Source organism: Corythoichthys intestinalis, chromosome 20 (assembly GCF_030265065.1).
Source record: "Corythoichthys intestinalis isolate RoL2023-P3 chromosome 20, ASM3026506v1, whole genome shotgun sequence".
NCBI lineage: Eukaryota > Metazoa > Chordata > Actinopteri > Syngnathiformes > Syngnathidae > Corythoichthys > Corythoichthys intestinalis.
Window position 1 is genome coordinate 22667757 of NC_080414.1, and position 27885 is coordinate 22695641.

The following is a 27885-nucleotide window of genomic DNA, read 5'->3' on the forward strand; positions in this document are numbered from 1 at the left end:
ATTTGCGGCATCAACTTAATGACGCTGGCCAGGAATTAGACGAGGCCCGGATTTGATTTTGAAGTGAGCGCACATTTATAAGCTCTGTCCGCTGGACCACTGCATGGTGCTCAGGTTTGAGTGGAAAAGGTCTCTTGGTATAGTATATGGTACATAAATATAAGTAAGTATATTGCCTCACATAGCTAACTCACCTCAAAATCACAATATATATGGTGGAAAACACAGACAAGGCTGAAAAAGCAGTTTCTGCTCTTGCACCCTCTTTAAAATAAACTGCTGTATTTTAAGCTAAAATAACTGTTGTTTGATAACAATACATTTATATGTTGCCATAGGAGTTTCATTGCGCATTAATTAAGCCCCCAAACTATTTTTAATTTGTCCATTTTACCCTGGAGACCCCTGTTTACAGACACCGCGCAACCGCTTTAGTTTCAACCCAGCCATAAAAAGTAGGTAAGGATTTATATTTATTATTCGAAATTTCTATAATTTTTAGCTTAAAATCATTGATAATGTCTAATATTTAGTTGAAAAGAAAAACGACTTTAAAAAGTTATTCACTAGCATATTTTCAACTTTTAAACAAATGAAGTCACAGTGGAAAAAAATAGTGTCTGTAAATAAGTCACGGATATCTACCTCATAACTATCGCTTAATTTTATTTTTTGTTGTTGTTGTTGTTACTGTCGCATTTCCCCCGGTATTTTAGATGATAAGTAATCAGTCCAAACTAAGAAAAATTGGGAAAAAAAACATTTAAAAGGGTATATATTTGAAAAAGAAAATCTCGACCACTCCTTGATGTCTGTGATTTCTGCACCACGACCCTTGTTATATTACCGTGTTTCACCCATAAAATCCTAACAAAGTCCTGCTGTGTCTGGACACCCGGTGATACATGTTACACAGAGTTTTTGGACACTCGGTGATACATGCTACAGGGAGTTTTTTGATCAAAACAAGGTAAGGACGCACTAATATCGCATTAAAATCTTTAATTTTGCTGTCTCATGCGCTCATCTCAAGAAAGTCACAAAAAGACATGCAGTACATTACAGTTGAACGCGAGAATTATGGACACAGCAGGCTAACTAACTACTGAGCTGTCCATTATCTTTTCGACCCTTGTTGCCGTTTGGATTGCTTATTATGAGATGATATCGATGTATTAGATGCTTAAATCATAAAAAAAAATAAAAATAAAAAATAGATAGATAGATAGATAGATAGATAGATAGATAGATAGATAGATAGATAGATAGATAGATAGATAGATAGATAGATAGATAGATAGATAGATAGATAGATAGATAGATAGATAGATAGATAGATAGATAGATAGATAGATAGATAGATAGATAGATAGATAGATAGATAGATAGATAGATGATAGAAAAATACTGTAGTGTTATGTACTCACGTTTATGTTTCCCTTTATGCATATGGAGCATTTTATTATCAGTATCTCACATTCAAATTCTTTAATCATAATTGAAAAAATATTTTAAAAGCCAACTGCAAAATTAGATCAATTGGAATTTAACCCCATAAATTCCCATGGAAATGTTTTTTCTTTGCACAGATTAAAATCAAGTCAAATAAAAAACTTTATGCAGTAAAGTTATCATTAACAATATAGCTAACTCCTTGTTTAGCCAGGTTTATTTACAAAATAAAACACAGGGCTAAATTAAATCTACATTTACTCACACACCAATTTCCTTTATTATTGTACATCCACCAACATGTCTTAGTGCATGCAAATTGATTATCAAAGACTTGAGTAGACAAAGGGGGATCATCTTGAGGTGTTCGTTATTTATTATGTATTGTGTATTTTTGGGTGTCCAAAACATTTTTTTAAAATGAGAAACTTAAAGAAAATTTCAAAGGTCTCAAAAATATCTATTTTTCACTCACCTGATTTGACCTATTCTAAAGTTGTGAAAAAATGCCCTCCTGTTCAAAAATTTTCTTCCCCCAGAAAATAAAGATTTTAAGCTTTACAGTTATATATCACACAGCCATATAGGACAATTTTGAAATTTGCCCAAATTGGGGGTCTCAGAACGGAACTTAAAGTCACCCGAGTGTTTGCTGTCATATATATTTAACAATAGGACACTTATATAAAAAAGGAAAAATAAATTACAAAATATTTCCTCCTTATGTTGTTGTTGGCATAACATAACAACCGATATCAAAAAACAAAACTTTACTTGTAACAAATGGGTTCTTTCTTGGGTTGTTTTTTTTTTTTTTTTTTTTTTTAAGAGACTTGAATCAAGTTATGTTCTTGTCGTTTAGTTGTTGACATAAAAAGAAGACACCTGTTATTTAAAAGTCAATTGGGAAAGACTAAGATCACCCTAAACCCAAATAGGAAATTCGTTGAGGACTCAATTCCCCAGGTGAGTGGCTGTGATTATCTTTATGTGTCCTGCGATTGGCTGGATACAAGTTTTGGGTGTGCTCTGCCTTTGCTTCAATCCAGATGGATGAAAATGGAATTAATTATAAACATTTCATTTTGTAGATATCCTGTAAAAAGTTGAAAATGATGTTCATGAAATCACGAGACTGAAATTCTTCAGTCTGACCTTGCAGTTATTTTTATAAGCATACTGTGCCTTTCTTCCACTTTAAAAAGCACACCCTTGCATGTAGGCCTTTATGATGATATTTGTGATTATGGATGTGTTACGGGGAGTATGATTAAGAGGCAGTGACCCTCCACCGGGGGACGTCCATATGCTTTGGCCGTCAAAGTGACACTTCCTGACTGCTCACTCCCCCCCAACCTTACTTTTTCCATAGCCTTCGTTCTATTAGCCTGCTTTTGTTTCAGCGTGATTGACACGCCATAAAGCCCAGCGCCATGCTGCTGATCATTCCGCGTCATTTGCATTGGACGATGGCGAGGCAGGGAGGTGAACATGAAATATAAATGTGACAACCTTGATACGCTTTGTCGAATAAACACCAATTTATTTGCATCCAAATGGTAACGAGGGTTCTCAGAAATGTATATAAACGTGTATTTTCATGTTGCACCATTAATAACTTTTTATACTAAGGATGATTTAAATCCATTTGTTAATATAGTGTATTTTACATGCTGGTTTACCTAATAGAGTATACAGATTATATAACACACTGTCGTGTACTTGTTTAACAAAAATAATGATAATAATAATTGAAACATTATGCGATCAAATACTGCAGGTTGAATTTTTAAAACCACATTTGTGCATGTATATTTTTGTTTTACAGATACCTATACTTTTTTCACTATTACAAATGTTACACGTTAAACACCCGATTTTGCATGGACACGAATTCCTTCACAAACATTTTGTACACACATTTGGATACACATAATCATAATTGAAAAATATATTTAGGCAACAAATTACTCAACGAACTACAAAGATAATGTTAACTTTAAAAGGATAAATTCGATACTTTTTACGGTCTTGCATTGCTCACTCTGCTTTAGAGCTGTGTCATAAAAGTGGCTGGTAAACCACCAAAAGCGAAACTCCATAGGATTTCCCCCCGCAAATAAGCCTTAATACGTTTTTGCAGCGTCTGGCAACGTTATGGATGGCCTCCATTTGCATCCCACGGTGGGCCCACCTCCGAGCAGGTGATCGGCGTGTGGTAACGGGCAGCCAGCGGTGTCCTGACACCACTATAATAATAGTTAATAGAGCGTATTAAAAGACGCCGTCACGCGCGTCTTCATTAGGCCGCCCCGGCCGCCCTTTCATTTGCGTGGCAATTTATGGCGAATATTAAAAAAGCGCATGTACATATGTGTAATGTTTTTTTCCTGCGGGAGGTAACGAAATGACCCCGAAAGTCGATGCATTCATGTAAAGTGTTTTTTTTTTTCCTTCTTCTTCTTACAATGTGACGTGTGAAATAGTGCACATAAAGCAGTGATTCATATGCCATAATGCTCATGGCTTATGTTGATATATGATGATACGCTGTCTCTTTTTATCGAGAGCACTTACGCGTTTATGACTTTGGCTGCATCGCTGGGACTCTTCTTCCCCTTCACAATCTTCCTTCCAATCTTTGTCTTTCTCCTCGGACGCTTCATCTACTTGCATGTCAACAACTTCCAGGTCACATTGGAAGGACAAGAAGGAGTCCCACTGTGGACAGAGGGGAGACTTGAATGAAAGTTAGGTGGAACGACTTTAAAATAAATAAATAACTTCCAGATAAAATTTTCAAAGGATGTCGCGAGGTATATTTTAACACTTAAAAAAAGTTAGATTTACCAACAATATTAATTTTCGCAGGGAATAAGAAATTTAAAAAACGGATTTTTTTTTTTTTTTATAAGAAAGATTTTCTATGTATAGTCTTCATGGCTAAACAGTTTGTTCTAAAATAAATATGTAAATGCATTTTGATTGTTCACTAGCAAGAAAAACTAACAATTTTCGTCCAGATTGCACCATATACTTTTAAAAGGTCTGCATAAGATGTCCAAAAAAAAGTATACAAAGGTAACATTCATCATTGTGTATAGTTTTCATAACACAAATTGAAATGAATGCAAAAAAAAGGTTTGATCATGTTCACATTAACAATTGTATTCTTTACTAAAATTATATGATTGTAAAATGATTTAAAAACTTAAATAGGGAAAACATAAAAATCTCATATATAGATTGACTCTTAACAATAATATTTACTTTGAATGTAAAATTCTACTATCATGCATACATTTATTAAGCTATAATATTTCTATCCCAACCTTGTTTTGCTTTAACTTTGTGACCAGTGTGGTTCTTGCTGGATCTAAAAGGGGCGCACAGGAACGGCAGCTGCATGGATTTCTAGTGGTAGTGGTGGGGGGGGGGGGGGGGGGGCAACAGGCGTATCGTGCCGTGAAAGGCGGTCACCCCATTCAGCCTGCAGGTGTGAACTATGTGGCACATTCTGACATGGAAGGTGCCACGCTGCTTCCAGTTGTATGCGTGTGTCGGAGGAGCTACCAGGACACTTTGATTTTTCCCAACTACCAATGGTCCTTTTAAGAAACGGGCGTACAGTGGGGTGGCATGTAAGCGTCTGGTTGTGAGCTGTGGCTGACAGCAGAGCCTGCATGGCTGTGCTCGTTGCGCTTTATTCTTGTGACAAGTGTGACTATGGCTTTCCTTCCCCACTTGGAAGGGGAGTTACTTATTTGCTACTATTGACGGGGAAAAAAGTCCAATTCATTTCAGCTGGCATATAAAATTGATAGGACGTCACTGTCAATGGCAGCCAATGAGACTCGGGGGCGGGGGATAAATCCATGCATGTTAAGAGCAGGAACTGCATGATTACAATATGATAAATGAATGAAGTGAAAATGTATATGCAACATTTGTGAAATGTTTCTCTCCAAAATATTTGTTACGTAATCTTATCACACATTGAAATAAAATAGTATATTTTTAAGTAAACCTGTTACTTTTATTTTTGTTATTTTGTGGATTTTAACTTGAAATTTGAATTACGTTAACTAATAAGTTTTAACTGTGCATGTCCATTTTTCTGACAGTATACCGATATGTTAAATACTTTATTCCACATAAAAAGTCAATCGGGTAAAAAATAAACGAATGAATCACAGGTAAAAGACTTTTTTTGTCATTCAACTTTTAGCAACAAAGCTAAAAGACACTTGGCAATGTACTGTAAATGCTCTGATGGTCAGCTGTGCATTATACGTACATATTTCGTCGTAAATCGAGGAGCCCTTGTCAGCATGCATAGGAATCCTTAAGCCGGGCACTGATCACGCATAAAGAGCTTCCAAAATGTTGAAATGCATATTTGGGATTTTAGACTACGGTTTGAAATGCATGATCACTATGACCAAGTGACAGAGTTACAGTATGCCATCATTTTTTCTTTTTAACTGGGATTGTATCCTAGAAGTACATGTTAATGCCTCTTTATGTTTTCAAACCCAAACATGAGACTGGAGAAAATTTCAGTCATTATTGAGCCAAAAATCAACACATGGGATAACTAATTTTAAAAAATATTTTTGGAAAAACAATTACGCTTAATAAGGCATGCATGCATATTATTCTTGAAAATGACATTTAATATTTCAATACTTCAAAAAGTATGTTACTATATCTTATATATTATTTTACTCTAACAGCATGTACAGTCAGGAATCGGGGAAACTACAGTAGCAGGCAAGAACGAAGGAAGGACACAAATGCACAGAAAATGGGAAGTAACGCAGACGATGGTCGTCGGTGCAAAAATGTTTCACTCAAGTGACCGAAAACTAAAGTACAAAAAAAAGATAGGTGATCCAAAAAGTATCAAGGTAACTAACTAAAAGACACAGTACAAACCAGTTCACGCGGGGAACTTGGCAGGACGGGGCACAAGATCACACGTGGCATGAACGCTGACATCAACAATAACGCAACAAGGAATGAATGAACATGGGGAAGTTTAAATAAACAGACATGGGGTAACGCACCGGTGAGAAAAAGGTGGGTGACATGAGAGGCAGCGGATTGGTCGACACACAAGGAGCAGGCAATGACAGGTGACCGCAAGGACAAGACACACTAAGGCCTGAAAGACCCAAAAAAAAAACATGACATGTGTGATGATGGATTCTATGCGATGATGGATTCAACTTTTTTTGGAAAAAATCACTGCAGAACATATACAGTTCAGTTGTAACTTTAAATCAATAATTGCAGCGGTAAACATTTTTGTAAAGTAAATAAGGAAAATACTATAAATCATTCAAATTATACATGCATGACTCAAAAGTTTTAAAAGATTTTTTTTAAAGCATGTGATTTGAGTCATTTGAAGCATTTGAGTTAGCATTATATATCCAACACTTAAATGGAAACAACTTAATTGTCCTCTATGTATCATATCAAACTGTTATTTAAATTCAAATATGATGCATTTTATTGTAGCACACTTTAAATTGTGAAGGTATTGTTAAGGCAGCATTTCATTTCCTGTTAGCTTGCAATGCACATTTCTGTCTCCTCTCTTGTCATCGTGCAGCTAATTATTGACCTGCTTGAGGTGCTGATGGTGAAGGAGCGACGGCGGTGGTGGGCGTGCACGAGGCTGCAAGGAAGGAATCGTTGGGGGGGCGGGGGGGTAAGGTTTTTTTTTTTTTTTTTTTTTTTACTTCTTGCCTGCTAATCCCCCTATTAAAAGACCTTTTGTTCAATAATGCTGGGACAGTTTCCGGAAGTGGGATTAGCGCCTCTATTATTTTGCTGAAGAAATGATATTTTACACTCAAATGAGCCTAGGATGAACAACGGACACTTCATTAGGTACACCTGCACACCAGATTAGGGTTCATTATTTGGGGGTGGTTTCCAGTTATTTGGTTAGAAACGCAATGTGTGTTTTTAAAGGATTTCGACTTTTATAAATACAATAGAAAAAAAATAATTAGAACTATAGCAGCAAAAATGAAACTGTTTTTATGACTTCACATAGATAGATCTTAATGTAGAACATTTGCTCTATCATATTTTGTCCCAAATCCATTATGACCCTCGGGGGGCTTGTAATACATAACAATAAAAAATGGAAAAGCCCCCTGATAGGGAAAAAGGGCCCCTGACCCTGCTGTTTATATTATAAGCATATAGGCAGCTGCAAAAGGACCTGATTCGAAAAGACATATAAAGAGAAAAAAAAATGCAAATTATGGCTTTCATTTTTGAACAGGAATGAAATGGCCAATGTCTATTTGTTTCATGGTTACGAACTTTATCAAAGGTTATACGTTTTACGACTGAGCACACTTAAGTGGTTTACAGGTTACTCCTCGCTTTACATCTCAATAACTTTTAACGTTTAACAGTTGAGTCCAATAGGTATATAACAGTCAAATATAGCAATACATATGATTTCGAAGTTACGAACGGCAGTGAATTCCTCTTGCTCGTTTTTGCAAATTCAGAAAATCCTGCAGTTCACACCATGGTGTTTCGAGGAACTCAATATAGCTATTTATCATGGCTTTGTAAGCTGTTTTTGCATGACTTTACTGTTGAGTAAAGCGAGGAGTCGGGCTTTGCGTTCAAGGCCATCATTCTTACGTACATTTCGAATTAAGAGACGTTTTCAAAGGGGGCAAAGATTGCCGTGTCTAATTGACACGGCGTGTTTTCAACGCCCCACTCGTCACTGTGCGCGCGCTCGTTTGTGCATGAGCATGTGTGCGTGTTTTAACTCAGCGCACCAAGTTGACAAGTGGAACTAAAAGGGTTTTTGGTTAAATAATAGAGAGGAGCCGGCATATAGTGGGACAAAAGGCTTTTCTTCCCCCTTTTTACGCTCTCATATTAACTCGCACTTCAAAGGCGACTTTCAATTGAGATCCAACTATCTTCTATAGTGTGGGAATCAAAGCATCCTCTTTCGATGTTGTTTACTCGCTGTACAAAGCGCACACACATATCCAGTCACGCACTTCAAGGCCAACACGTGTTTCCACCCACTTGCACAAAGTCTTTTTTTCATGCATTTTTTTTACAAAAATCTCACTTGGATCCCCGAAAATAAAAAATGGTGCCCATGCAAGTTAGAAGGGAAAAAAACAATTTTCCCTTTTTCTATTTCAACATAAAGGACGTAGATTAGCGTTTCCGACCCCATGGGGAAGCGAATATTACATTCTTTGCAAGAGACGCCTTTGAGGCGGCGGACTTGCCCCCAGCCCGAAACCTTATCATTGCACTTTGACTCGGCCATTGCCATAGAAATCTTAATGCACCGTCACAACAACACAAAAAAAGAGACGGGGGAAGAAAGTCCTCCTTTTGTGGCTCACTGCACTTTGAAGTTGGGATCAGTGGTTAGTGTTGCGAGTGTCTGCAACAAAAGTTAACACTTAAAACACACGCACGCGCAGCTTCTGGATAAAATAAACACAGTTCACAATAAAATACAACAAAAGTCACACACAAGGGGAAAAAATAAAAAATAAAACACTTTTTGTAAACACAAAGTACACAATAAAACTGCATATATTAATATAATAAACGAGGAAAACACGAAAGCTGAAAATCGAATAAAAAACAAACTCAAAAACAGTTCGACAAATAGAGGGGTGGGGCTGGCTGGGGGCGGGGCTAAACAAAAACGAAACAACACCAAGATTAAAAACAACAAAAATCACCTGCATAATGAATAAGACAAGACAACCCCTTTTTGGAAATAAATACATTTATGAAAAATTACATCTGAAAAAATAAGACACTAAAAGGTCCCTTTCTGCAAAAAAATAAACAAGACCTTAACAATACAAGCAACCATAAAAAACATTTCTGCAAAAACAATACAAATAAAAATTTCCTGCATGAAAAGTACAACAAAAGGGCGTCTAAAATTATTACTTTTTAAATAAGATAACACAACAACATTCCCTTTTAGCAAAAAACAATTCACAAAAATCAGTGCGAGGGAGAAAAAAGACAGTCAAACAACAAAGGTTGAAAAAAAGCACGTTTGAGTTCTTCCAAATGTATCAAGAAGATCACTTTACGTAAATTCGTCAACAATGCATGAAAAGTCTCCCAAAAGCTAAGGCAGTTTTGTTCTGAGTGCTGTTTGATGTTGGAAAATTAAAAAGAGAACAACACAACTTGGTACAAAACAACTAAAACGTGTTCAAACATTGACAATTTCACGCTCAGTAGATCAAATTAAAAAGTTGGAGCCTCTTCACCAAACGAGAGGAGGCCACAAAAACTCCAAAAGCTCCAAAAAATATACAGCATTTACAAAACATTTCCAAAATGGACATGTTGGCCTCCAGGACTTTTCTTAACGTGCACTTTTTGGTTCTCAGATATAAAACCAGATGGAAAATAAATTAAGACAGCAAAAACCTGTATTTACAATTTAAAAAAAAAAAAAAAAATGCATTGCACACAAAGCATTCCCAAAAAGATGACATCAGGGTAGGCAAAGGGTGGCCTGCGGGTCATAGGAGGCCACGCAACATTCATATTTAGTCCTGCCATGTCATGGTTCAGAAGACAAATTACAAAGTATTTTAAATCAGCTGCTCAATTACTTTACTGTAAACAATACATCAACTGATGAATTATATTTGGCATTTTCTAATTACAAATTAGTTATGTAAAAGGCCACGTTTGATTTTTAAAACCGACATTTGGGACAGATAAAAAATATTTTATATAAATAAACCAAAAAATTTCCTCGTTTATGAATGACGTCAAATAGTGCAAAACAACTTTTTCAAAAATATTTATTTCAATAGTCTAGAATTTTTTACAAGTATATACGTATTTAAAAATGGACATTTCTTAGCTTTACTTTATTTTTCGTATCTGAGGGGGAAAAATGTGATGTATTTTGACATTTTACTTTTCATTTAACTTATATTAACCTCATCTCAACTTTAAATATGTCAATTTGTCTAGATGAAAAGATGATTTGAGGACTGCATTTCTCTTCATGAACTGAAAAGTCCCACAAAACAAAACAAACAAACAAAAAAACTATCATGTGTCCATTTTCCAAATCAAACGTGAACTTAACACAACAGTTTGCCCACCCTTGCATGTAAAACAACGACCAAACTTGATCTGAACACGATTTTGTTCATTAAAAAAAAGGAAGAAAAATAATAATTAAAAAAAAAAGTCTTATTAAATCAATTTATTTTGTCTAAAAGTTGTCCCTCAGGTCACGGTTCCTATACGGGGGCTCGTCCTCGGTTGCTGAGTCCGGCGTGGAGGCCCCACTGTGGGCCCCGCTGGCACCAGAGCTGTGACAGACGTACCACTCACTTAGGTTGGCCGAGTGCGAGGCGGCAGAGGGGGCGGCGTTGGAAGAGGATGAAGAGGCCCCTCCCGGCGGTAGAGCCTCGCGGCCCGGATCCGACGAGGGCGACACCAGGGACGGCGTAGACGACTCGTAGCCGGAGCTGGGCGGGGGAGACTTGCAATGCACCTTCATGTGTTTCCGCAACGAGCTCGGATGCGTGTAGGACTTGTCACAGCCGCGCACTTTGCAGTTGTACGGCTTGTCCGACGTGTGCACGTGCGAATGCTTCTTCCGGTCGCTGCTGTTGGCAAAGCGACGGTCGCAACCGGAGAACTCGCACTTGAACGGCTTCTCACCTGCCAGTCGGAGAAATTAAGTGTATTTTTATCAGAAGTGTGACGTCATTCTTTTCACAATTAAGGGACCTAACATTTCATCATAAAATAATTGGTGAAGTCATGTTTAACTTACTGGGACAGACACACGCACCCCCCCCCCCCCCCCCCCACACACACACACACACACACACACGCACACCCAAAACCTTAGCTGTCCAAGAAGCCTATCACATAATTGCCTTCATAAAAGTACAGTAGCATTGTCTTGCCAAATGTTAAAAATAATAATAATAAATACGAAAACTATATAAAAACTGTTTAAATATTAGTTTGTCTTGAGCTGTCTTGAATAGAAATATTAAATAAATTAGGGAAGAATTTTTAACTGTTAATGCGTTCTACTTCAAAATGTAAACACGATGAACGCTATCCGACAAATTGTCGGAAATGTTTTGTCATTATAGCTTGAAAGTTAAATTCACTTTTTCCCGTCTCCCACTAGAGGGAATAGTGCACTTTGGGATCTTTAATTTAGCTCATTATTATTTACGCAAAAGAATAGAAGTGCAACGAATAATGGGTTGTTGAATGTGGGCTTGTCACTTCCTGTAAACCAACTTTAAAATGCATGGCGCAATTGATAAATGCTAATTGATATTGTATGCAGCCAACTGGCTGCAGGTTCTGATTTTTTTTTTTTTTTTTTTTTTTTTGTATTATTGAGCAAAAGGGGGAAAACTAGCATTGGGTAAATGGGTGTGAGACTACATTGTGTTATATCTCGTTTTGCCCCCAGTGGGCCTTTCAGTCGCACCGCCTAGGGGTGAGTGAATGTGAGCCAGTAAAGTGCCTTGAGCACTGTAATATTGGAATGATGTAGATTCAAGCACTAAATAAATTTACATTGTGGAAAAACTATACAATTATAAAATAGGTATTAAATGTGATAGTATTTGGTCTATATGATCTAAGAAGTCAAAGAGTACAACCCCCTCTACAATTTAAATAAGTTAGATGTTGGTGGAACATATTGTTACAGTATTAGCATTGGAAAAACGTTTTGAAAAAAAGATATATAAAGAACAAAAATTAAATCATAGTATGAAACTATTTACTATTTCGATGCATGAGTATAATTGTGGGTTAACATAGGAAAATACTGTTGTTAAAAATGCAGATTGATTTCCAGAATTTAAAAATTGCATTTGGGACCACATAAAATGCTCTCATGGTCCGCATACAGCCCATTAGCCATAGCTTTCCCACCCCTTCCCTTATAGTTTACCATGAGGGAAAAATAGATACGAAATGGTGTCCTTACGGAATAAATCATCACTATAAATTTAACTATACCGTCAAGTGTCACATTTGTGGCATTGCACATATTCAGCATGCAGCATGTGTTAGCATACAACAGAGATGTATGAGCAGTAAAACAAGTAACACAGATGTACGTATATATATTTAAAACAAATTTAAAATTGGAGTGAAAATTAAAATTATATATATTATATATATATATATATATATGTCAATAGAATTTAAATGTGGAGTGAAAATCAAAACATTAAAAAAAAAAAAAAAAACTATGAACAAATTATGTACAATTTAGATATTAAGTGCCTAGTATATCGACAGTTGGCATGCACGATTTGGAGTGTGTTAACATTATATAAATAGAACAATACAATAAAATAAAAAGTGCAAAAAAAAAAAAAAAAAATCATGTAATCAATTTAAAATATGGTATCCTTTAACCTTACTGTTGTGTGTGTATGTGTGTGTGTGTTTTTTTTTTCCAATACGAACACACACACACACATGCACACATCATCATTCGAAATCAACGCTTGCTCCTCGACGCATGCTTTGTGCACACGTGTAATTGGGCCTGTCTAATTACACTTGCGCTTTTTTGAATATCAATTTGACCTTCAGCTGTTGGGTTGAGAGAGCCAATCAAGGATATTAGTGTAGTACAAGAAAGCATGGAGGAGCAGGCAAGACCCCAGGGGCAGAAACCCCCCATCACCAGTCAGCCCACCCCGACCACAATCATAAGCACACTTTCGGCCTTTAAACATGATACACTAAAAAGAAAGGAGCATGAGGCCCCTCGGGAGTCAAAATTATTTAACAGATTTGTACTTAGGTAATGTGAGCAAATTATATGAATTATGCATAAAACGTGCACGCAGTGTGAGTGTGTATGCAACCAGTCTGACTCAACATTTTAATGCCACAACAAAGGCAAATTTTTAAAAAATCCTGATATAGGAGATAAGCTACTTTGCAGATTTTTTTTTTTTTTTACAGTCAGGCAATATTTGCTGTTACATATCGATCTATTTTCAATACAGTATATAATGAACAATTGATATTTTCGCTACTTTCAGTATTGAATAATAGGGAAAAAAACTAAGGGCGACTTTTATGAAAACATAAAAAATATCAATTGCCTGGATGAAATGCATGATTAGGAATTTTGTAAAATTGATTTCATTCAGGGGTCCAAATGGAAGCAGTGTTTGGGCCAAACATGTCCACATGCCACAGGTTGATTACCCCTGGTAGCACATGCTTGTTCACTTTAAGTTTGTTTTACGACTTTAGTATGCGGATTTTAGCATAGTGCAAACAGCAGGAGTAAAATTAATTATATCTTTTGTCGATTCCCCGAAGTAGGTGGGTCAGGTTTTAAAGCAGTTAAAAAAAAAAATAATATGAAAATCAATATAATTATTTAAAACCCTATTTAGTCATTTTTGAATATCATAAATTCATCCAAGGAATATATGCAATGTGTATTTTGGGTTGTGTGCGTCTGTGTGTAATGCTAACATTCAGTCAGGCAATAATACTTGCAGTCGTTATATTGTATTGAATTGAATCGTGTTGAGGTTTTTTATAGTCCTCTGAGAAATAATTTCATGGAGGTAAAAAAAAAAAAGATTAGTGTGATTAGGAACGTTGTTGACAAAGATGAGCGTTTTTTGTCGTTCTTTTGTTTTTTTTTAATTAGGTAATATTTGCTATTGTCTATGCTTGTAATTAAACAACAAGCATGTAGAAGAAGTTTTACCACGCATTAAAAGTTCTCTGTATGAGTAACTATTTCATGAAATAAATTTTATGTTTCCATTTAAAACCCAATAATAATCTTTTAAATTATTTCATATTTTTGCAAGCTAAACATTTAGTCCCTTACGACCAAAGAATTGTTTGCTGTGGTGGGTCCAAATATGGCCCATGTGCCTCAGATTGCACACCATGGATATTATCTCATGGGCACATTATGGACAGGCATGCATATTTTTATGACAGTCATGTGATATTTGCAGCTGACCTAATATAATATATAGCTGTAGTGGTGTATTTTTCCCTTGCATAGCTGAAGCCATTTGTGTTTTATACAGTCCTCAGAGGAGCCACTTTGTGAAACATATATGGTGCCACAAATGGGTATCATGACATTTTATGGGTTAGATGCTCTGACTTATAAAACAATTAATGGCTTTGGTAAAGTGCACGAGGGGCCATATATGGCCCTCATGCGACAGGTTGCACATCCTTGGAATGTTATAGCGACTGAGCATTCCCCATTTTACAATGTTACTTATAGTCTCGGCTAATTTACTATGATTTTGCAAGTCCATTACGCAAAAAAAAGTTTTCTCAAATCTTTGTTTATATATGTATTAAAGAAATACTGTTACATACAGGTAAATGTTGAAACTTTTTATGAATAATTTATGGTTAACACTTGTAGACCATAAACAGTACACATGCCACATGTTGCACACCCATCAGTTGGCCCATAAGGGCAACCAGGTTTATTTTTTGTTGCAAAAATAATTCTCAAAATAACTTTACGCTTAATATCAACAGCATGTGCATCCGTCAGCTGTTTAAATGGAATAAAATTCAATTTTATGAAAAACTTTGACGTTTTGTTTTTTCGCATCACATACCATTTACAATAGCAACAGTGATTAATGTCATTTCATGCATAAGCAACACGTGTGGATATGACAGTGGTTATCGTTAAGTGGCGTGTATATGAGAGTGTTGGGGGGTGGGGGTCAGTAACAAGACGTGCACATCTCTTGTGCTGTGCTGTAAACAAGAGGTTCAAGCGTCAAACGCATGAGTGAGCTGCCGTAATCCCCCCAAGCACCCCCCCACACTCCCTAAAACCACAACACTCCAAAGTGATTTAATGCAAAGTTGCTAAAAGCGTGTAATAACTAACCTGTGTGCGTCCGTTTGTGGATTTTGAGGTTTTCCGATCGCGCGAAAACTTTGCCGCAACCAGGGAAAGGGCACGGGAAGGGTTTCTCCCCCGTGTGCACGCGGATGTGATTGACTAGCTTGTACTTGGCCTTGAAGGGTTTGCCCTCGCGCGGACACTCTTCCCAGAAGCAGATGTGATTGGCCTGCTCGGGCCCGCCGACGTGCTCCACGGTGACGTGCGTGACCAGCTCGTGCATAGTGCTGTAGGTCCGGGCGCAGCGCTTCTCTCCCGGCTCCAGCCACTTGCAGATGAGCTCCTGCTTGATGGGCTGCCGCATATAGCGAAAGAAGGCGCCGCTTCCGTGGTGCGCGTGGTGGTGGTGGGGGTGCGCGCCCAGGTTGAGATTGAGCCCTCCGTAGAAGGCGTCGGCTCGGGTGCTCGCCGCCAAATGCTCGGAGCGAACGTACATGTCCCCCGATAGTCCCAAGCGGATTTGGCTGGCCGGTGCTTGCTCTTGGTGGAGCCCGGGAAAGAGCGCATGGTTGCCGGCGTCGTGGCCGTAATGCGCCGGATAGCTACCTGTTGTCGAGACAAGCATTCCGTGGTGAGAAGCGTTGGCGTTGTGGTGGTGGTGGTCCGCCAGAACCGGAACCGGCATAGCGCGGAGGAAGTCCCTACCTGCGGTCAGAGCCTGGGCCGGGTGCGTCATACCCGAGTAGGGCACCGGCGTAGCCCCGAAAGCTCCCGTCTGACTGGAGACCACTTCACTGTGGCCTGCCATGTGCTGATTGTGCGGAGGCTGGTGCTGCTGGTGATGGTGGGGATAATGATGGGCTGGGCTGATTTTGAGGGCCGCCGAGTGCCCCATGTGTTCTGGCCCGAATGGACTCGGCCCCAGGCGGGGTTCCGCAGTCATCTCCCCGGGGTGCGCGTGAGCCATTGAGTGCGGATGGCTGCCGAACCCCGGGAAGCCTGTCACGCTCAGAGGGGCAGGGTGGCGGTGATGATGATGATGATGGTGGAGGTGGTGGTGAGCCCCCGCCAAGTCAACTAATCTCAGCGCCGCGTTCCGTTTGGAGAAGGCAGGGTCCATCGCGGGGCTTCCCAGCGCATCGACGCTCATTACTCCCCTAATTTTTTTGTGGGGGGAGGGGGGCTTGTACTTGACAGCGGGCAAAACAATAATGATGACAAATATGTTTTAATCGCGATTCAAAAATACCCCCAAAAAACTTTCTAAAGTTGCGTATAGCGGCGGGGCTACATTCGCTGGGCAGCAGGACGCATTTGATAGAGAATAGCGGCTCGCGGTGGGCGCTCGCAGCCCGCCGAGCCCAACAATCGGGCCGCGCTCTAATTGGTCAGAGCTGGCTGATTGACGTCACCGATGACACTTCTCCAACCAGAAGAAAAATGGTCACAAGCGAGGAAGGAGGAGGTGAATGGGTGCGCATGCGTGGTGGCTTTAGGCAACACCAGAAAGGGAGGGTGGGGGGGGGGGGTATGCAAAGCGTTATTGTATCATTAAAAAAAAGAAGGGAGGGGGGTTAATCCGGATACATAACCGATTCTCTTTTGTGCTTCAACACATTCAATTGGAGATTGCACAACTTAATTCCAAGGCATTAAAAAGTCTTGGTAGTGTCGTCGTGTTGAAATTATGCCGTGTGTGACATCTTCATTTAAAAAAAAAATAATAAAAAAATACTTGCCACATGTAGAAAAGTTCCCTTTAAAACGCGGAAGGTCCAAAACAACTCAAGTCAACCAAGCTTGTGTTCAGTCCTCCTACTTTAAGTTCCACTCGTTCAAAATCTTCCCTCTTCCAAAACTACAAAATAATTCAGGCAAATATGTCACGTAGGACCTGTTGTCACGATCCGGGCTAATTTGGTTTGTACGCGTCGGAGCCGAAGCGACGGCAGGCAGCAGATGGTTGCCAGAGGAGGTGGTGCCTGCGTGTGCAGGCTGAGAGGAGGAAAAAAAGTTCAAAAAGAAAAACGCCGTGTGAGTGCACGAAAGAAGTAAGCCGATGGAAAAGCTGAGCTTTTTCACCGAGTTCTGTGTTGGAACGAGACGCGACGAGGCACTTTGAAGCAGATGAGAACGGGGCAAAGGGTAAAAACTCAGTTTTTCTCTATGGAGATTTGCACGACCCTCGAATTATGCATTCGTTGTGCTTTTGTAATACTAAAAAAAAAAAAATAAGAGGTGTAAAGTAAAAACAAAAAAAAAGTCAAACTGTATATACACAAAATGCATGGTAAGGAAATAATCAGTGTGGAATGCATACTCCACTCTGCACTACAAATAGCCCCTGCAGTTTTGCATTACACACATATGCATGCTTCAAAACAGCTTGATAAACAATTTGGGGAGCCTTGGCCTCCATAAATATTGACTCACTTTTTTATTTTTGCAAGTTGAGCTGGACGCCCTCAGTCAAGAGTTTGACATGTTAAGTTTTTAATGAAACGGGAGAAAACAGGAAAAGGAAAGTTTCCTGTTTTCCTGTCTTATTTTTTATTTATTTATTTTTTTTAAGGAGCGATATAATGAGCGAGTAGAAGTTTATTTCTGCGTATGTTTATTATTTTGGCTTTGAAAACAAACTTGAAATAAAGTCAAGTTGTATTTTTTAAAATTCAGATAAGGAAAGAAGAATTTGGTTCAGTTTGAGCAACATTTGCATCTTGTACTCTTGTGTATAAGAAAATGCAACGCAACTATTTCCCTGCACGGTAAAAGAGCATTGAATTTTTTTTCACATAATAGTTACACGTATAATACTTAAACATGTGTTTCCATAAAATCTAGCACATAAAAAAATAGAACTTTTAAAATTAAATGTATGTGTATTATGGACACCAACTTATAAAGTGAGAGTGTGAGTATGTGTAGTAGATTTTTTTATGGCTCGCATTGCAAAAAAAAAAAAAAAAAAAAAAAACGCCTGCATGTGGATTTTTGAACTCAGGGGCAGCCGCAGGTTCCTGCCGCAAATCCCACTTGATAAATTCGACAACCCACAAGGTTTTAACACACACACGCACATAAATACACACACACACTACAATTTATAGGCCAACATAGCTGGCCTATAAGGAAGAGTCCAGGTGGAAGGCGGGATGCTTCAAAATGGACGCTGAGGTCTATATTCCCCAAATTCAGGGGATAGTTTAAGGGTGCCTACAGAAACACATAGTGAAAGTGTAGCCCATTGGATATAACCAACTTGTTTCTTCAACCAAAGTGACTTTCTTTTTACCTGAAACAGGAAGAAGTCTTGGGAAGAATTACGAAGTTTATATGGTAGCAGTTGACACAATCATTTTGGAAAGAACCGTTTTGGTCATAGGATGGGTTTCTCGAGGATGAGAACTACAGGAAAGGATGAGAGTTTGGGTGAAGATGGTATAGGTGTACATTTTAAAATCCATTTTTCCTTACGTTATTGTGATTTCTGGCACAGAAATGCAGAAAGTTTAGGAAAACATGGCAGCAATATAGGAACCATATTTGGTAACCATTGAAGATGTGGCACACACCTTTTGGGAATGTGTTGGGAAGGAACTATTGTTTGACAACAAGAGAATGAGTTCCATATAGGAAAGATTAGAACTTCAGAAAGACAGAGCTCACCTATTGAGAATCTGTAGCTATAATGTGCAAAGATCCTTTTGGTTATTTAAAAATTTTTTTTTTTTCACAACAAAAAGTTTAAGAAAAGACATTGCACACATTTATACTTTTGAAAATAAATTAATTTTGGTAACAATGTCCCCTCAATAGATGAAAAGGTTAGGAAAATACTTGACACACATTTTTTTAGGATTTTTTTTTTTTTTTTTTTAAACAAAGGAGCATGGTCTGAAGAAATATAATCAGTTTGGAAAAAGAAAAAAGAATTTTATGAACAAGAAAACACTCTTTGAGAATGAGCAGCCCCTTGCAACGGAGCCTCTTTTTTTTTTTTTTGCAACAATGCATGGGCTAATTTATCAGAAAAATGTGCAGAAAGTTTAGGGAAAAGAGAAAGTTGAGGAAAAAATGGGTATGTTTGGGAAATCATAGAAAGCATACAAGCAGAAGATGTCACAAATACCTTTTTGAAAATTACATAGCGACAATTTTTGATAACGAGTATAATTTCTCACGAAAATATGGTAAATTTAGGTATAAACAACTATATTGAAAAGAGAAGTTTAGGAAAAGACTTATAAACACTTTTTTTTATTTAATGTGTGCCCCATAAGGGAACTTTTATGGTAATTTAGTGATTTTTTTAGAAATATCATTTTTTTCTGAGAAAAGAGAAATGTGATGAAACAATCTCAGCACAGGTTATTTTTAGCATAGCCCCCCCGCCCCCCCCCCCCACACACACACTCCGAAATGGCAATGAACTGATAAATATGATAAAATGCAACAACAACAAAAAATAATAAAAAAAAAAAAAAAAGATATATATATATATATATAAGATTATATTGGCACCCGCATATTGCTTTTTTGTGAAAGGTTTAAAATGATGTAACATACATTGAATTTTGACTCTAATCTTATTTTTAAATCGGTGCCAAATTTAAAATGTTAGAAAATGTCATTTTTAAAAAATCGCCTGGATTGATGATGCAAAGAGACAAATCGTCTTGCTACGTGGATTGTTATTTGGCGAGTGGATGTTATTGAGGGGAAGTGGGGGGAAAGGGGGCTGCTGGATCCCGACCAATAGGCAAAGGCTGGGGTGCTCACGTGACCACACCCCCCAATTCCCCCCTCCCCATTCATCAGGGCTGGACCGTGTTTTCTTTGCAATTCATTTATCTGCAGGAATGATTGCGACTATCAGTCTGCAGCTCAGCGCCTGAGCGAGGAGGTGAAAGTCGCGCCACGGGGAGATAACGCGTCCAAAAACCAAAACAAGGAGAGACAATCTCGCGTGTTTTTCGGGGGGCGCGTGGGCGTAAGATGCGCGCGATAGGGGCGCCTTAGAAAGTAAACAAGACTCGGGCGGATTTCGGGGGAGTTTAGAAGAGATAGAGAAGGTGAAAAAGGGGAGCCAAAGAGGGGGGGCGGGAGGAAGAATATCTGTGCGTGATTTTTTCATCCGTGTCCTCAGTCGTGTCGGCGCGCGTGTACAGACTGAGTGAGTGAAGATGCTCCTGGACGCCGGACCCCAGTACCCCGCCATAGGAGTCACTACTTTCGGCTCCACGCGGCACCACTCAACAGGCGAGGTGACGGAGCGGGAGGTGGCGCTGGGCATCAACCCGTTCGCGGACGGCATGGGCGCCTTCAAGATCAACCACGGCTCCCACGAGCAGACGGCGTTCTCGTCGCAAGCACCCGGCTACGCCGCGGCGGCCGCCCTGGGTCACCACCACCATCATCACCACCACCACCCGGGCCACGTCGGCTCCTACTCCACGGCGGCATTCAACTCCACGCGGGACTTTCTGTTCAGGAACCGTGGCTTCGGGGAGGCTGCGGGCGCCCAGCACAGCCTCTTCGCCTCGGCCGCGGGCAGCTTTGCAGCGGGGCCCCACGGACACTCGGAGGCGGCGGGCCACCTGCTTTTCCCCGGCCTCCACGAACAGGCTGCGGGCCACGCATCCTCCAACGTGGTCAACAGCCAGATGCGCCTGGGCTTCACCGGGGACATGTACGGCCGCGCGGCCGAGCAGTACGGCCACGTCACGAGTCCGCGCTCCGACTACGCGTCCACGCAGTTGCACGGCTACGGCCCCATGAACATGAACATGGCCGCGCACCACGGCGCCGGGGCCTTCTTCCGCTACATGCGACAGCCCATCAAGCAGGAGCTCATCTGCAAGTGGATCGAGCCCGAGCAGCTGGCCAGCCCCAAGAAGTCGTGCAACAAGACGTTCAGCACCATGCACGAGCTGGTCACCCACCTGACCGTGGAGCACGTGGGGGGGCCCGAGCAGACCAACCACATCTGCTTCTGGGAGGAGTGCTCCCGGGAGGGCAAGCCCTTCAAGGCCAAGTACAAGCTGGTCAATCACATCCGCGTGCACACGGGGGAGAAGCCTTTCCCGTGCCCCTTTCCCGGCTGCGGAAAAGTCTTCGCTCGCTCAGAAAACCTCAAAATACACAAAAGGACGCACACAGGTAAGAATGCATGAAAACAAAAATAAATTTAGATTTCATAATTATTATTAATTAAACACCTGCTGAAAATACACCCCCAAAACAGACGCGTGCAATACAGAAAAACTTCAAATTACATTTTTTTTTTTTTGCAATATAGGTGAGAAGCCCTTCAAGTGCGAGTTCGACGGCTGCGACCGGCGCTTCGCCAACAGCAGCGACCGCAAGAAACACATGCATGTGCACACGTCGGACAAGCCCTACTTGTGCAAAATGTGCGACAAGTCCTACACGCACCCCAGCTCCCTCCGCAAACACATGAAGGTATTGTACACGTGTGGATAAATTTGCAAAATTTATGCAAAATTATGTATGTCTAATTTTATTATTTTTAAATTTAATTTTTCTAAGGTCCACGAGTCGAGCAACCCGGGGTCGCAGCCGTCTCCCGCCGCCAGCTCGGGATACGAATCATCCACGCCCCCCACCATCGTGTCCCCGGCTGCGGAGAACCAGAGCAGCGGCAGCTCCATATCGCCCACGGCCCCAGGTGGTGTACAGCACCACACGACGACGACGACGACGGGCAGCCACAGCAGCGCGCTCACGTCAAATTTCAATGAATGGTACGTGTAAAAAAAAAAAAAAAAAAAAAAAAGTATTTTGAGGGGGACGGGTGGGATTAAAAAAATGGAAAAGGATGATTTTTTTTGTTGTTGTTTTTTTTGAGGGGGGGTACTGCAGAGACTTTTTTTTAGGAGCGAGGACTGAAAGAATGCATGGACCAAAAAAAGGAAAATAAGGAGCCAACTTTTCTTTATTTTTACCGAAGGACTGCTCCAATAATTGCAAAGAGGGAACGAGGGGGAATTGTTTTTGTACATATCACAACCAGGATGGAAAGGAAAAAAAACATGTAATATTTTATTTTGTAAATATCATATTTGAGGGGGGATTTGTGAAGAAAAATGTGCTCCCTTGATATATGGACAATAGAAGCCACTGAAAAAGAATGTTCTAGTCGTGTACCAAATGTGAATGATCCCCAGTATTACAACGTCGAGCTTAAGCGACTTCCTATAGTATTCAATGTGCTTTCTTTCTTTCTGTTTTCCCATCATGTATAGCCCACGGTGCAGCATTCTCGTCCAAAAAGGTCCAGTTGGAGTAGCACACTTTTAATCCTTGTTGTTATTTAAGTGTCATGTCGACGAAATCGTCTCTAATAGTGAAAAAAAGCCTGAACAATTCCGTGTCAACCTGTTTATTATGTATACGTGATAAATATACACAAAAAGTTACCTGTGTTGTCTGAAAGGAAGTATTATTATTATTATTATTATTATACATGTATAACTAGCTCAATTTTCCATATTTATCCGCATGTTTTTAGAAGTGGTCGGTATTTATGGAGAAATGCGCTCGTATGTCAAATTTAGTTTCGATTCAACAACAAAAAATGTTTGGATACATTTTCGTACTATATTCAACGATTAAAAAAATGCAAATGCAAAAAATGCGTTGGGCTTGATTTAAAGCAAAGATTTTTGGGAGACACTAAAGTGAAAATTTGGATTTGAAAAAAAAAAACGAATTAATAATTTTTTTTAAAAAATCAAATGGGAAATTTTAAAAGCCACTTGCCCTTTCGGTGATTTCAGGTAAACGTGCAAGATCGTGCAATTGACAGCCAGGTTTTGTGTGAATGCAACTTTACTGACAGTCAATAACAAGAATTCTCTCTACACACACACATCCAAACTCACCCGCACTCACTCATACCCCAGCACCCCCTTCTTTCTGTTTATCCAAATTAACATCCAACACTTTTGCCCCGCAGTAATGTGCAAATTAAATCGATTAATCACGCCGGTTGTTCCTCTTGTGTATATACACACAAAAAAATAAGTTGGCCTTACTTAATTGTTGGGGAATCTCATTTTGCAATCTAATTTATTTCCGTTTGTGGGATCGCTTGGATTTATAAGGGAGGAGGCATAAGAAGGGGGGTGCAGCAGTGCATGAAAAGCATGAAAAGTGAACCCCACCCCACCCCGAGACCCCCTCTTTTTTTCATTGTTTGTCTGCAGCTTGCTTGAGCGGCCCATTAGGCAGCCAGAGATCACGTCGTGATCACCGTGCATGTGTCAAGTCTTTGTCAGCACTGCACGGACACCCCAAAAAAAGGCAAAAAGCCAGTGAAGTTTTCTTTATGATGGTGGGGGGGACTAAAACACGAGAGATTGTGTGTGGGGTTGATGCAAAAAATGAAAAGAACATGGAGGAAAGGTTGTGTGCGTGTGTGTGGTGGAGCAAATGCATGCACCATCTTGTTGGAAATGTATTGAAATGTATTCATATTTCCCTTTTCATGGACTATTACATCCGGAGGATGACGCGAAAATGACTTTTTCGACTCTATTTAACAATGCTGTCGTCAGGCAGAGTCCATTGCACTGTTGTTTTTTTTTTACACAAACATACACACATGCAGGGGATGCATTTAGTCATACTATATGTGTGGTATAGATACACACACATATATATGTAAAGATAAATATAGATAGGGTTTGTAGTAGTGAGAGCTGCTTTTAATATTGTATTCTGCTCACCATATTTGGTCACATGAGAAGGACAATTAAGTGCAACTAGCTCTCAGTGTGAGGCAACCCACTGCAAACAACAACCACAGTAATCAACTTGTAGTGTTAAAAGAACACAAAAGCAGAAAACATGAAGTCATGCGTGAAATATGTTTTTTTTAAAAGAATAACCCAACTAATTTATTGTATATTTTTCAAAGAGGATAGTGCAGTTCAATAAAATGTGCCTTTACTACTATAGCGAGGAGACCCAACAACAACCACAACAATAAACATGAAACGAAATCCTGTTTTTTTTCAACACGTATTAAAATATGAATACAATGCAAGATCTGACTTTATAAAGATAATACCCACGTTTATTGTATTAATTTCATATGTGCATATTAGATTAGAAACAGCTCTCAGTATGATGCAATATAATTAACAACAACAAACGTCCAATTTAATGTAATGATAGGAAACACAAAAAACAAATTCAAAGGTTTTTTTTTTATTTTTATTTTTAAAGAGTTCATCAGATATTAATTTACCAAGCTCCTCTAATGAATTCAGTTTGCAAAAATTTGATCTTAAATTTAATGTAATTAATTGGCTATAATATATATATATATATATATATATATATATATATATATATATATATATATATATATATATATATATATATATATATATATATATTATTTTTTTTTTTTAATCTATTCCAAAGATGAATTTTAAAAGTAATAATTAGGTTTGTCTTTACAAATTTATTTTTCTTTTCAATCTCACGCAAATTACGATTTTGTTTTTTGGAGCTGTCACTCAAATCTGAGCATTATCACATCGGCCAAAGCAGACTTTTGTGCTACTAATGAAGCGGTCAGTGTATCTCTAAACAGCAATCTGATACAGTTAGTTATTTGTAAACACAGTCTGAATAGATAATGTCTAAGTCAACATCACGTTAAATGTAACGAGCTCCCATCATCCACAGCGTGGAGTGGGCCAACAAGAGTGATATGCCAAACACGAAGCCAACCCAGCTATGTGTTTTACTGCATGGCGCCTCATCGCATTACACACACTTGTGTGTGTGCTGGAGGGGGGGGGCGTCCGAGTGCAAACTAAAAAGATCATAATAAACATGCATTTTAAACGCATGCAGTATGACAGAAAAGTCTAATTCATGCAGAATTTCTGGAAGTTTTTTGTGCATGAAGGTATTTTTATTATTTTTTTAATTTATGGGGAGGGGCAATAGGATGAAGAAAATGTTGACTATTATTATTCCTGGTTCACGGGCCGTGAGGATTGAAGCTTTGAGCCGTGCGTAATTTGCGGACAAACTACACGTGACGCCCTATATTTTGAAGCTCCTAAATGTAGCCCTGCGTGCGCAACCCGCGCGGAAGAAGTGACAGGGAAAATTGTACCTCTCTTTTTGCGGTAAAACTTAAAAAAATAAAAATTAAAAATAAAAAACAGATCAGAAGAAAGATTTTTAAGATGTTATTTCTATGCATTTTGTGTTTAAACCAACGAGACACTTTATTAGGTATACACGTGATTCAAAATGGAATGCAGTTTAATTTAGGTATAATTTTAACATGTATTATTAATTACTGGGGTCCGTGGTGTATTGAGAGGTCTGTTTCTAGGTGACCAGAATGTAATTTCACAGTTCAATATAAAACCATATGTAGTTTACCGATGTGTTTAATTGGGTAATCTAACATGGAAACATGATAGGGCATTAATAATTCAACAGTAAGTTAATGATTGTGGTCTGCAGTGCATCATTGAGAACTGTCTAATAGTTTGATGTAGGTAACCAAAATATGATTTACATAATTCATAATGACCACTGAGTAGTCAGTCGATGAAATGTTCAATTTCAGATTAAAACCTGATAGTTTAATAATTTAACAGTAATTATTGTGGTATGCATTCCGTCAAAATGAGAGCTCGTAATGTAAGGAAACCAAAGATTGTCGGTTATAATTTAATGTGTTTGCTCTAATATTTTAATTTAAGAGACAAAATTACAATTGTGAGTAGTCTGCAGTGCATTACACTAAGAGTAAGTTTCTAATATTTGCAGATAGCTAGGTAACAAATTTTATGAAGTCATTTTTTTTAAGTTCTTGTTTCAACAAAAACACAATGTGTTAATAATTCAACATAATACTCATTATAATGGTTTGCACTAGCGTAAGATACGTTTAAAGTTGGTATCCTGTGGCTCAGTACCCAAGATGACTGATACTACAAATCAATTAGCATTGTTAAAATGTGTTGTTGCAAATAGTTTGTCTTATATTGTCAATTAGGATACATATAAATTCAATATTACACATAGGTGTACCTAATGTTGGATCAGATGTAAGTTTGAATGAGTTTATACTTTTAGGAAAAGCATTTCTGTCAATCTTCCATTTACAGAAAGTACAAACAAATGTGTAAACCGTACTGGGACAAACCATTTGTTTCACTTTTATTACGAATTGACTAACATCATGTACAGTTATTATTGCATTGCTAAAATGCAAATCTAGTAGAGCACGTTGTGCATGTTTGATAGAGAAAAAAATGAGATAATGTGCGTTTTCAAAAAGTTTTTTTTTTTATATATACATACCTCAAATAATTTAAGCGCCCCACTGATTGGCACATTTATCTCCACCTTGTATGTTCGTTATAGTGACACACAGACTGTGGGGTGTGACCTCCGTAGCATCACTTGTGTTGTCTGACACGCTATTAAGACGGCACAGGAGATTTGTGGACACCCCGAGTGATGTCGCACAGCCCTCCAGTCCCAACTCCCCTCCTTCTCCCACACTATTTTTTTTTTTATTTTGACGTGTTGCTAAATGAGGCTGGTCCAATTAGCTCCCCGCTGCACGCTTGGGTGTAAAGGGCCGGAAGCCCAAGCAGGGGTCTTGCAACGTGGGGAAGGAAGTGCCTGGCTCAAGGGTCTTCAGATTAAGTAGATGTTAAATAACTCCACTTTGAAGCAGGGAATATGCCATAAGGAAAATGTTAACATATATTTTTTTTGGACCAAAATTTAACCTAAGCTTTGTGCTTCCATGCCACAAATATTTTGCAGGTTGCCTTGCCCTCCATTAAAAAGAATGTAAGAGAGCTACAAATGTACCGAGATATCAGATTAATGTATTATATCACAATCATATTAGAGCTTTTAATTGGCCCAATGCTAAGTTTAGGAGGAGTAACTGATTTAGTATGTTTGTTTGATGGATTGGTGCACCAGTGTACTGCTGCCACAACGGACAAAAAAAAAAAAAAAAAAAAAATCAATATGAAGTTATAACGTGATGAATTTTGCACTGTTCAGTTAGATATTGTATTATGCTGAAATAAGTGTCACCTTATAATGTGACCATTTTTTCGGCAAGATAAATGAAGCAATTCCTTAACGTCTTTAAAAACTTTTTTTTTTTTTTTTGCAGTATTATAGATAAGCAAAGTAGTTACATATGCTAGTCTAGTAACTTTGATTTAGAGTATAAGCCGAAAAGAGCACCGCACTCACCTACATAGGTTTCACTTCTGTATTGACCAAAACCTCATGAACAATTCCACTGGCTCAGGACTGGCTAAACCCCATCAGTACCTTACCATGTAAACATGGGATAAATTTATCACATTAGAATGTAAAATTACCCATCTTAAAACATGAAATTCAAGTTTATCACATAACATTTGCGAACCAATGCAACTTCATTAAATGGGATAAAACATGTTTCTGGTATGCTT

General features: G+C 38.8%; 2 protein-coding genes across 3 annotated transcripts; one reads left to right on the forward strand and one right to left on the reverse strand.

Moving 5' to 3' along the window:
• Nucleotides 1-9334: 9334 nt before the first annotated feature.
• On the reverse strand, nt 9335-16523 carry zic4 (zic family member 4). Of its 2 annotated transcripts, XM_057823911.1 has the most exons (3): nt 16079-16523; nt 15419-15979; nt 9335-11184 (listed from the first exon to the last, which is right to left on the reverse strand). In XM_057823911.1, exons 1-3 carry the CDS (start codon nt 16521-16523, stop codon nt 10730-10732), a joined length of 1461 nt encoding a protein of 486 aa, XP_057679894.1. In that variant the 3' UTR covers nt 9335-10729. The 2 variants fall into 2 exon arrangements, with proteins under 2 accessions (XP_057679894.1, XP_057679893.1); XM_057823910.1 differs by having other exon boundaries at nt 15419-16523.
• Nucleotides 16524-17392: 869 nt separating this feature from the next.
• zic1 (zic family member 1 (odd-paired homolog, Drosophila)) lies at nt 17393-24199 on the forward strand. The gene is made up of 4 exons (XM_057823912.1): nt 17393-17518; nt 20523-21535; nt 21675-21838; nt 21926-24199. Exons 2-4 carry the CDS (start codon nt 20560-20562, stop codon nt 22148-22150), a joined length of 1365 nt encoding a protein of 454 aa, XP_057679895.1. The 5' UTR covers nt 17393-17518; nt 20523-20559; the 3' UTR covers nt 22151-24199.
• Nucleotides 24200-27885: the final 3686 nt, after the last annotated feature.

What these genes read in the sequence shown, in the direction of transcription:
- zic4 (XM_057823910.1), bottom strand. Translation starts at nt 16,523, where the DNA reads ATGAGCGTCGATGCGCTGGGAAGCCCCGCGATGGACCCTGCCTTCTCC. An exon ending in CCACAAACGGACGCACACAG is followed by an intron (nt 11,185 to 15,418) that starts GTTAGTTATTAC and finishes TCCGACTGGCAG; the next exon opens with GTGAGAAGCCGTTCAAGTGC.
- zic1 (XM_057823912.1), top strand. Translation starts at nt 20,560, where the DNA reads ATGCTCCTGGACGCCGGACCCCAGTACCCCGCCATAGGAGTCACTACT. An exon ending in ACACAAAAGGACGCACACAG is followed by an intron (nt 21,536 to 21,674) that starts GTAAGAATGCAT and finishes TTTGCAATATAG; the next exon opens with GTGAGAAGCCCTTCAAGTGC. An exon ending in CCCTCCGCAAACACATGAAG is followed by an intron (nt 21,839 to 21,925) that starts GTATTGTACACG and finishes AATTTTTCTAAG; the next exon opens with GTCCACGAGTCGAGCAACCC.